The following is an 11,293-nucleotide window of genomic DNA, read 5'->3' as shown; positions in this document are numbered from 1 at the left end:
TGTCTGGAAGAGGTGCTCCAAAGCTGTTATTTCTTGTTCCATCTGCTCGTGTTTTACACTATCTCCTCACTCCTCTGGTTTAGGCTGGGGGTTGTCCGTGCCTGGCCACAGGAACTATCGGCAATGGCCTGACCTTTGCAGGACCCACACATGTGCCTGTCACAGCAGGTAACAGCACAGCTGGTAGGTCTTGCTGAACAGGGGGGCTGAAGGGAGCAGAGACGAATCCTGCCCCTAGAGCAACCTCTGTAAAACTGACTGTAATTTCGGTTTTTCACTAGAGAAATGGGAGGTAAGATGTGGTGGTGGTGAGCTCCCTCGAGGGCTTTGGAGAGAAATGGCGTGTGTGGAGGTGGATGAGGGATTCCCGGTGTGGTGAGTGGGGGTACCCTCCCCTGGCTGTGTTGGGGGATGCTTTGTCCCAGTGCTGCCGAGGGAGAATTACCTTGGACATCCACGGGGGCTCATCAGCCCTTAACGCTCCCTGATGGACGACATCTGCGTGGTTCATCAGTCTCGGAGCTAGGAGATAACCCAGGAAAGCACGAAGCTTATCTTCCCCGTGGCTACACGTGGTCTGGTTCCCATCCTCCCATAATTTGGACCCAGTAAAGAAACCCCGCGAGTTGGCCGTGTGGCAGTGGAAGTTTTGCGGAGCGGCTCGATGCCGTGTTCAGTCCAAGGGCGGTGCGTGGGGCGGGCACACTGGGATGGGAGCTGAGATCCCCGCGATCCCGGGAGCGCGCTGGTTCCCAGCGCTCTTTTCTGCGCCGGGCGGGCCGCCCACCCCCGGCACGGACTACAGCTCCCAGCGTGCACCGCGCGCGGCCGCCAGCACCGCACCTCGCCATTGGCCGCCCCGCGGCCTCCGCCAATGGGGCGCGGGGATGTTGGCAGGCGGCGCCGGGGCAGAGGCGCTCCTGGCAGCCGGTGCGAACGGGGGCGCGGCAGGGAGAGGAGACCCCGGGCGGGATGGGCGGCAGCGAGAGCAGCCACGGCGGCAGGAGGGTCACCTTCGGGCTGGACGAGCGGGACCAAGTCCGGGTGCTGCAGGGCATCAGGGTGAGGCGACACGGGCCGGGTGATGGAGGGCAGGGAGCTGGGATGGGGAGGGGTCTGGCCGCGGGGTCGGGGAGGAGGTGCAGGGCTGGGAGGGGCCAGTGGGCGAAACTGGCAAGGAGGAGGGGAGGAAAACCTGGAAGGCTGGATGAGCAGGGGGTTGGAGAGGTGATGGGCCGGCTGCAGAGTGGTGGGAAAGAGGGCTGGGGGCCTGGCCATGGCTGTTGTTGAGCGGGGACACCCCCGCCCTTCACCTCCCCTTCCCAACTCTGCTCTCAGCCGTCCTTCCCTCCCCGCAGCTGAATGACCCCGTTTTGCCCCTGCCTCGTGCTTTGCGAGCAGTTTGGTGCTAAGGATGCTGCCCGGCTCTGAGGGCATCCGAGAGGATACAGCTCTGCCCTTGTGATGGTACCGAGAGTCTTGGCAAAGCACCGCTGGCTGAACAGGCAGGGAGATAGGAGACTGTGGGAATGGCGAGGTGTTCCTGGGAGGGACAGTGGGAAGCTGCCGCTTGAACTTTGATCGGAAATTGACATGTGTGTGTTGTGGAAACAAACCCGGGAGAGTGGTGGTGATTTCATTAAGGAATGTTTTCTTTCCCCATTAAGACCCTTCTTTGGTTGGTTGGGTGTTTTTTTGTTTGGTTGGTTTTTTTTGTTTGTTTGTTTGTTTTTGTTTTTTGTTTTTTAATACTACCATAATTTTCACTGCTGTTGTTTCTTGATGCTTTTAAGTGTTTTTTTTCCCCTAAGGTCTGCCTGAAATGAGCTTGCAGAGAGTGTTTTGCTACTCATTTTTTATCCCATTTTGACTAATTACTTGACTAAAGTTAGCTAAGAGTGTGCCTATCTCCTTGTTAAAGTGTTTGATGGGGGTGAAGTTGTCTTTGCCTGATTTTTTTTTAATAGGATATAGACAGGGATTTTTGCCTTTAAAATCAGGCATTGGGCATGACAGCAACGTAGAATGAAGATGCTAAAAATGCTATTGAGGTGGATGGCAGTAGCATAGCTGAAAATACGTCCTCTACTGTGACCAGCCTAGTGGGGGAAGCAGCCCCATTTAATTTTGTTCTAGAGCCAGAACCTTTGCACTTGGGAAGAGGAAGGGGTCAATCATAACAGTGCTGTGAGAAGCCCTTTGAATTGCCAGAAAACTTCCAAGTGAACTTTTCTTTCTTTTTCATGGGTTTGAACCCAAGTCAGTGAGTGAGAATGAAGTTGAGACTGCAAAAATGTTTTCAGCCTTATGTGAGTGGGAGGGCTGTGCAGCTGTTCTCTACCATATGGTTTGCAGTTCTTCTGCCATACTGAGCTGGGTTAGCAAGCATGGGGGAAGAGGAAGAAAGATGGATAGAGTGACTTAAAACCTGTTTAGTTCCTTTCCTTCCATTTCTGATAAATTTGTCCCTGTGCAAATGGTTGACTTGTTTAGCAGTTCTTTCCACCTTCAGTAGTATTTGTGGAAGATTGTCATTGTCTAGTGAAGTTTGTAGGGGCAGGCAGTAGGTTGGAGGTTTTATCACTTACTGATAGGGTATGTTCTTGAAAAATGCAATACTTTTGTAGTAGCCTGGAAACTAACGAATAGGGAGTGTTCACAGTGAAATGTACACCAACAGCTGACCTGGTTAATGTCTTACCCACCTATACATGTTTCAGCTCACTGAAGATGTAGTGAACCGAATGAAAGAATCTTCTCAAAGTAAAAGGGACAGCCAGAGATCTCCCCGTGCATCCGATGGCACAGCTCCATCTTCACTGGCTGCAGAAGGGAAACCCAAATCTACAGGTACTGTTGAGTCAGCAGCGGGCTGTTTGGACACACCTCTCAGTAGTGCTGCTACTGCATGTTATGGAGTCTGCCTCTATTTTTCAGTACTATCTCATTTTGAGAGGAGATCTTTGATTGGCCTGTATCACTTTGTAAACTCTTCTAGGATTTCAGATGAACATGCACTAAGCAATTTATCTTTCATTTCTGGTAAGCTGCCTTGTCTTCTTTGTATGCACTCCATGCACCAGGGGTGTGTTGTGGTTGGTTGGGGAAATGCTGCTTTTTTTTCTTTTTCTTTGGAAAGAAGCTTATAAGGAAGGGTAGTCTGTATAAGTACAGCTTGCTAAGTGTATGATGAGAACTTGATTTCTGAATTTGTCTTTCTTTACAGGTCAGAAAACTATTTGATTTCTGTTGGTTCTCAAATATGCTTTGTTGATATATATTAACAGGGTGGATTTGTTTAAGGCATCCAGAGTAACATGAAGTTAGAGAACCTGGCCTTTTCTTTTAGGGATTTGTTTGCTGTTAGTCTACATCTTTCCTGAATGTAGATTAGCCTTATGGATGGCCTGAACTCCATCAGATAATTTCATCTCCACTTGAGGGATCCCTTGTAATTACAAGGAAAGCAGGAGGTCAAGGGGAAGACTTAATGGAACTAGAGGAAGGAAATGGAAAGTAGGACTAAAACCATGCATGTGTTTCAGTATATATCAGGGTTTGAGGAGTTAACATCCTTACCTAAAAGTTTCTGTAGCCCACCCTGTTCAGTGTGCCCGATTGAAGATGATGCTGTTGGTGTCACTGTTTCATAAATTCAAACTCTTATCCATTAAACTTATTTTTTCTTGATGGACAATATGAAATTCTCCTAAAATAATTTATGATGTGATGAAGGATTTTTTTGTACTGTAGTTGTCACAGGTTTCTGGTCTTCTTTCTAGGAATCCATCCACCGGTGTCGAGTGACTCTGCTGCAGAGCAGGAGCTGTACAGGAGGTGAGGTGAAGTTCTCGAAAAAGACAATGGTTTAGCTCCTTTTGGAATGTATATGTGTATACATGTGTGCTTTATTCAGTCTGAGGACGATGTGTACATTTTACAGCTGCTGAACACAAGCCAGTGGGTGCCCAGGTGGCCAAGAAGGCCAGTGGCATCCTGGCTTGTACCAGAAATAGTGGGACCAGCAGGACCAGGGCAGTGATTGTCCCCCTGTACTCAGCACTGGTGAGGCCACACTTTAAACTGTAGATTCAGTTTTGGGCTCCGCATGACAAGACACACATTGAGGTGCTGAAGTATGTCCAGAGAAGGGCAACAGAACTGGAGAAGGGGCTGAAGCACAAATCTGATGAGGACAAGCTGAGGGAGCTGTGGGGGCTCAGCCTGGAGAAAAGGAGGGGTGGGGGTACCTTATTGCTCTCTACATGGATCTGAAAGGAGGTTGTAGCCAAGTGGGGTTCATTCTCTTCTCCCAGACAACAAGTGACAGGATGAGAGGAAATGTCCATTGTTGTATGTCCCTTGATCTTTTCCAAAGCAGCATGTATTTGTCTAGCTAGCTACTTCCTATTCTCATATTTTCAGGTCATAATTAAGTACTTAATAGATCTAAATATAACCGAAGTTCTCTACTGTTGGTGCCAAAATTGTGTGTCACTGGAGTTGCAGTTCATGTTTAAAGTTTGTTGGGCTTTTGAATTCCTGCTGATAATAGAGGGATTGTGAGCAGACTGTGTGCCAAATAGATTATGGATTTGTGTTTTGGCTCTAGGCAGGGGCAGGCCACGTAAGCCATGACCCTGTTGCCAGAAGTCCCTTGATCACCTTCTCTCTGCCTTTGGTGCTCACACAGGTATGAGCAAGAACATGCTCTGGTCCAAGAGGAGTTGCTCCGTCTGGCCAAAAGAGAAAGGGAAGCAGCCAGTGAGGCCAGGGAAAGGGACAGCATTAATGAGGAGAAGCAGAGAACAGCCCACATGGTGAGTAACAAAGCCCTGCTATGTTTTCGTGCAGCACAGGCTAAAATACCTCTGCCTGGGAGGATTCATTGAATGTCACTTGTGTGATGAGCTCAGAAACTTTGATTTAGGCTGAAACACTCCTCACCCCCACTCATCTCTTAATGTTTGGCTCACAGTGTAGCTGCAAGCTCCACTTACAGCGTGTCACACAGTGCTGCTAAAGCCAGACTTGCAGGGGAAGGCACAAGCAGTGGCTGTGCTGGGGACACCTTGACCTGTGGCAGGGAGTGTGGTGTGTGGATATGGCCTCCTTGTCTAGCTACTGAGAACTCTTTTGAATTCTCAAGTGTATGAAGTTGATGTTTCAATATATACAGGGTCACATTCTGCTGACCTGATGTATCCTGAGACTGCTCTGTTTTTTCTAGAATATAATTGAGCGTATACACAAATTAATAAAAAGTAATAATGTCTTCTTTTGTCTGAGTCTTTTACAAGACTGGTAATAGCAGAAGAACTGTTATAAAACTGTCAAGTATTGTAACACTTTGAAGGAGGTCTAAGATTGATTTTTAGGGACGAGGAAGCATAAACCCTTTTTGTGCACACCACTTACTCCAAAACCAATTTGTTCTTGCCCAGCAGGCAGACTTACTTGTGGGGACTTCTTGCAGCAGCCTTTACTGTTAGTTAGGCACCTTGGTGTTGCTGAGATGACCCACTGGCTTGTTGTCATAGCAGTGCTGGAGGCAGAAGTGCAGTGAAGTACATTTCAATTGTCATTTGTGCTTAATATTGACATAATACTGTTTCATATTGTTTTCTTTTAAATGCTGGCATTACTATGGCAATGGTGTACTGCCTGTAAACAGTGCAGAGTCTTAGTGGAACTGCCCCTTTTTCCTGCCCTGCAGTGATATGAGGAGTTGGGGTGTGAGGTCAAACTACCTGTTCATTTAGACTGTGATGTTGAGAACTAGACTAAGATTAATTCACCTTGCCTGGTACATACTGAAAGGATGGTTTAGGGAGAGGACAGAGTGGAGTGGTGATGGTCTTTGTTGTTGTTCTTCTATGCTACTGAGCTGTAGCTTAATCAATCTGTGCTTGATTTAAATGAAGAATCCTTCTATGAGCATGTTTTTTCTATATGTTGAATGCTAATAGGCATGGCTTGCCCAGGCTCATGGCTTGGCTGTGAAGCATTTTGAGGCTATATAATATGAGGGTAGTTTGGGGACTGAATAAATAAAATTTATATAAAAATGGTCACAGTACTTCAAAGAAAAGATCTTTCCAGCTCTAGCCCATCTCTGATAGTGATCCCTAGAAGCTGCCTATGGAGAGCATGAGAACAGAGCAGGTGTGTAGCTGTATTGCTTTGGGAATTAAACTTGTGAATAGCTGTGTCATAGGAAATTTCCTCTTGTATCCTGACCATGGGATGTTGCATCATTGCTGAGCTTTGGAATAGTGATGTCTGAGGCAGGTGACTACTGTTCTTCTGCACAGGACATCTGGGTCAGCAGACCATTAGAAAGGGAATATTCTCTTTATGAATGTAATTATTGGCTTCTGTAAGAGCAAGGGGAAGAAGCTGGTGGATTTATTGTCCAATCTAAAGATGTGGCCAGGCTCAAAGTAGAGCCCTGCCCTCCTGCAGGGAGGTATAGAATAATGCTGGAGAAATGTGACTAACAGAGTCAAGCAATATTTGTGAAGTGTAAAGATGGTACCTCTAAAATGAGTTGGGACCTGAGTGCTTACATACCAAAGCTGTTCTGTTATCTGAATTAGCTTTTAATTCTGCAGTATTCCATACCCAGATATTGCATACTTGATGCTCTGCAAAAATCTGATCAGGCTCCCCTTGTGATGAATACTTACCATGATGTGTTAGCCCAGACCATGGTGCAAGGATGAGAAACTGTTAAATTTCATTGCTCTTTAACTATCTCTTGATCAGTCATAAATTTAAGATCCTTAAAAAATGGAGTTGTCTGGTCTGTCCTTGCAAAGATGAGGTCAAAGGTATTGTCTGTCAGCTTCTAAGCAGGAACTGTTTTGGTCAGACCTTAAAATTATTGAGATCCCTGTCAGACTTGCTTTATCTCATCTACAGTTTCCTTTTTGCGTGGTTACCTTTTTGTATTGGCGCAATCCTACTCAAATCATAGCTTTCCTTTGTCTTCCAGTACTGTTATCTTCCTTTATCTGAATAGGGCCTGAATGTTTCCTGTTCTGCTTTTTAGCCCCAGCATGTGGGACAAATACTGGGTGTGAGCTGCTTGTCATCTCTTCTGTGTCAGTCTTCTCTTTCAAGTAGAAGATGGTATTGGAACTCAAGGACTAATGGTAGTCCAGGTGCAGATGGCACTGGAAATTATCTGCTTACATTTATAAGGGAAAAACTTCCAGGGTGGTTTTTATTGTTGTTGTGACCTACTATGGAAGCCAGAGAAAAATTAGGCAAGTCTCATGAGAGAAATAAGGAATAATTTGCTTCTAGCAGCACTTAATTTAGTAACAATTGAGAATCATGCTGTGTATAATTAAAAAGTTGTGTTTTGTTTTGTTTTTTTTAATATCTGGAGTAAGATCTTGAGCTGCCCTGTGCCTTTAACGTATCAATAGTTTGGTGATTAGCAGCCCTCTGTTGTACTGTTGTCTCTAGCTGTACTGGAACATTTTCTTTTAACATTACCCCTTGTAGACCATAAATCCAAGTATGATAGCTGTATTTTGAAGTGATTTCATTTTGATTGTGCTGAACATTGCTTGTCATTTAATCTGTTCTTTATGATTTTCACTCACTTTTATTATTAGCAATATTGCCATGAAGCATTTCAGTCTTTTCATATAGTGCGCATTGTTGAAGAGAGCTAGAGTGGACTAGAATTAACCTTTGATGGGGAACTTGCTGACAGCTTCTAGGGCCAGTTACTTCATTGTTTATGGGGCAGGATGCAAATTAAAACTTACTGTTATTTTATTGTGGTTGATGTGGTTTTGGTTGTTTTTTTCTCCTTGAAGTGGTGCACTGGGATCAAGAGGGATTTAGGATTAAGTACCTGGGTTCTGTTCTACATTTTTGTCTTGATCTTTCTGTTTCTTTTAATGACTTTGAACAAGGTACTTATCTTTTAGATAGCTTAGGTTTTGAGTAAAACTCCTTAAAGCTTTAGTTTAAGAAGCAAAACAGCTCTTTAAGTAACAGTGCAACATTCACTTTCCTCGTTGACTGAATATGGCTTTTTGATTAACCCTGGGAGCTGGCTTAAATGGAAATAGTCTGCTAAGATGCTGCAGAAGGACTCTCCCCAATTTGTATAAGAGATAAAATGTTTTGTTTGTTTGTACAGCACTGCAGGATCGTGGTGGTGACTGGACTCTCTGAATAATTTAATGTTGTGGGTACTTAACAACACAACAAGGATTATATGTACAGTACTTCAGAGCAAGGCCTGAGGGGCAAACTAATGCTGGTGGCATGCCTTACATCTTATGTGAAATACCCAAGAATTAATATAGCTGTCTTTAAATCCTTTTCTATTTCTAGCATGAGAAACTTGCAAAGTTGTCAGAGTCAAGTTATTTCACTGCTTCACTATGCTGTGAATAGTTTCACTGTTCCCCTATACCAGAAGTCTTCTCTTTCTCCATTCCAATTAATCAAAATATCTTCTCTTAACTTCACAGTTCTTTTGGGTTTCTATTTTTTTTTTATTCCTTCTTACTGACAAAGGAAACTTTGCAAGCAAAGCTGCTCTTTTTCCTCCTTTCTGCTTTTGTAATCTCTGAAGGCTGTGCAGCACGTGCAGCATATGCATCAGGAGCCTCTTGGAGCCAGTGGCTCCCTGCCTGATGGTTTTCACTGAAACCTTTGAGACAAATCAATGTGGAATGGGAATGGATAAAAGCAGAAGCTGGGGGGGGGAAATAAACGCGATTAAGTGAAGACATCTCATTACTACTCTAGAAAGGGAGGATTATAACTTATAAAATAGGAGGATCTCATTTAGGGGCCATGTGCACTTGTGTTATCAGGACAGAGGGAGAGCAAATAGAATAAATGAAATTAATACTTTGAAAAGAAGCATTACCCGGATTTGAGAATTGAACTAATATGATTTGTGCAAAGCCCTGAAGTTCTTATCTCCCCATTTAATACCCCTAGGATAATGGCTTGGTCAGAGTTATTGACCAAAAGTCATCGTCTTCCTTCTCACTTTGAAAGAATGAATTCAGAGATGGGGTGACAGGAGGACAAACTTTGCACCACGAGACCAGACTGATGAGCACTGGTTGCTGCGTGAAAACAGACTGGGCACAGAATTCCTAAATTGCTGGGGAAGTTTCTCCAGCTGTCCATGATGGATGGCTTGCTATTCCCAGTGTTTCTGATCGTGCCCTGCTCACTGGCTTACTGGATGGCAACCGTTGCTTTCAGGTGGTTCCAGCACTGCACTGTTGTGACTTGCTGGCTCAGAGTATAGGCATGGAGGAAATACAAGGATTGGGGTTTGTTTCTGGTTGCTCCAGTAGCTGATTGTAATTGGTCATTTTGGTAATTTTGGTATTAGCTGGGGAGTGATCAGGTGGAGTTGTGTTTTCTTCTTCACTCTGTAGGGGTGGAGGAATAATCCAATTGACTCACTTGTGGAAAATTTCCTTTATATTTCCTTCAAGCCGATCTTGAGGTTTTTTTGCTGTGAATTGCCTACTGTTGATCAGTATCAGCTGCAGATGCAGCTGAGCTGGTACTGAAGATGGTTTCAGAAACAGTGCTGAACGTGATTTAGTTTATTTAAGCTTTCATTTACTTTGTGGTAAGCTGGGGATCAGCTTCATCCTGGCTGATTAGCCATAGGTAAGCATCTCTAGATTACCTGGGGTTTTGTTGTGTGTAATCTCCTATCGTTGTGACAAGCTGGAGTGGCCAGATGAGGTCCAGCAGTAGCAGAGTGTTTGTTGGAACCGTGACAGTGTGGGGCCGTCAGTGAAGTGACACTGCTGGTTTTGAGGTCAGGCCTCTATTGTCAAAACTTGCCATTTTTTCCTCCCTGTTTATTTGAGTTGAGGTAATGAAAGGTATTGTCTCTGTGAGCTTTGCATTATGGTTTAGAAACTGCTCACATCAGGCACAGTTTATTTGGTCCCATGGGCTCTGCAGCTGAAGTGCAGTGCACACACTGAGCTGAACCCTTCTCTTTGTGAAGTTACAGAATCACAGAATTTGTAAAGCTATGTGTAGGAAATAGGTTGGTTCTGGGAGGAGACATTGCTAACACAAATCTTTAGTGTTTAGTGTTTACCGGCTCTTTAATTTCTGTAAATATTTCTTGATTGAAGTTTTTTATAGGTGAGACAGAAAACATTGATTAAATCAGAAAGTACGGAAGCCTGTTTTAAATAATAGTGCAAAATGAGGTAAAAGCCCATTCAGTTATCTTTCTCCCAAGTTCAATTTTCATTGATGTTACAGTGATTAGCACAAAGTATCTCCATGTGTTTGCCAAAGGAAATACACCTTTTTTTTTTTTTTTTTTCTCCAGATTAATTTTTATTTTCTTAGAAATTGAGCAGTGCATTTAGTTATTAGAACCTGCATTCCTACCTGCAGTGTGGGTACCACCAGTTTTGGGGACAACACCTCTGGATGGTTCCATGCAGTTTGGCTCTTTGCAGAGCATTTATGTGCTGTGAATCCAACCCCAGACCTGCCCTCAGTGCTTGCAGAACCAGGTGGGGTCCTGACTAGGTTAGCAGGAGGTGCAGGATCTTTGGCTGGAAGTTGTCTTTGATTGCTCTCACTAATTGAATAAGGCTGCCTTTTAAATATGTTGATACAAATGGAAAGATGTATTTTTAGGTTTGATTTTTAATGACTTCATAAAATGTTGCAAGCTATTGACAGGGGGGTTAAAATAGCTTCAGTCCTTGTTTGTCCCTTGTATCCCTTTCATTCTTGCCATGTGAGCTTGAGATATTTTTCTAGACTTTCTCCTGAAAAAAGTGTGTTGTGTGGAGACTTGTTAATGGTCTGTTAATATCTAGTCTTGGGCCAGAACATCCCTCTTTTTCCCCACAGTTGGGTTCTTCTGTGTCTACTGCCCTCTACTATAAAAGTGAGCTTATTTCTGCAGTGAAAGAATTACTTTTTTTTTAATGAAACCATTAAACATTTAAGGGATCCCTATGGAAAATAATCTTGCAGTATTAAATGGTGGACTTTGGAAAGGTTTGCATTAAATTTAAGTTGGCGTGGTGAGGATCTACATGTCTTCTACCTCCAGCAAGTTAATAACTTCTGGTCTCTGGAGCATCAGTGAGGTCTAAATTTAACTAAAGCAATTTTGGAGAATGTGCACTACAATAAAGGCGGAAAGTGAAAACACAGCCAACCCAAAAGAAAACCTCCTCTTTTCTTGAGGGAAGGCGAAGGTGTTATCTGACTATGGGTAAGATGCTGTGGATGTACTGCAAATTTT

General features: G+C 44.1%; 1 protein-coding gene across 4 annotated transcripts in view; it reads left to right on the top strand.

Annotated features, from left to right (window-relative positions):
* Positions 1 to 888: 888 nt before the first annotated feature.
* The window catches only part of CHCHD6 (coiled-coil-helix-coiled-coil-helix domain containing 6), a 110,687-nt gene continuing 100,282 nt past the window's right edge, over positions 889 to 11,293 (top strand). For all 4 annotated transcript variants that reach the window (XM_027882679.1, XM_027882678.1, XM_027882677.1 and 1 more), the window contains exons 1-4: positions 889 to 1,062; positions 2,721 to 2,850; positions 3,783 to 3,837; positions 4,694 to 4,820. In XM_027882679.1, coding sequence (XP_027738480.1) covers positions 973 to 1,062; positions 2,721 to 2,850; positions 3,783 to 3,837; positions 4,694 to 4,820 — 402 coding nt within the window. In that variant the 5' untranslated portion in view covers positions 889 to 972. The remainder of the gene's footprint in view (positions 1,063 to 2,720; positions 2,851 to 3,782; positions 3,838 to 4,693; positions 4,821 to 11,293) is intronic.

The sequence above is a fragment of the Empidonax traillii genome, unplaced genomic scaffold (assembly GCF_003031625.1).
Source record: "Empidonax traillii isolate 1590-97213 ecotype Southwest subspecies unplaced genomic scaffold, ASM303162v1 scaffold109:size1658292, whole genome shotgun sequence".
Classification (NCBI taxonomy): Eukaryota; Metazoa; Chordata; class Aves; order Passeriformes; family Tyrannidae; genus Empidonax; species Empidonax traillii.
This window is presented reverse-complemented; position numbering and strand designations above follow the sequence as displayed.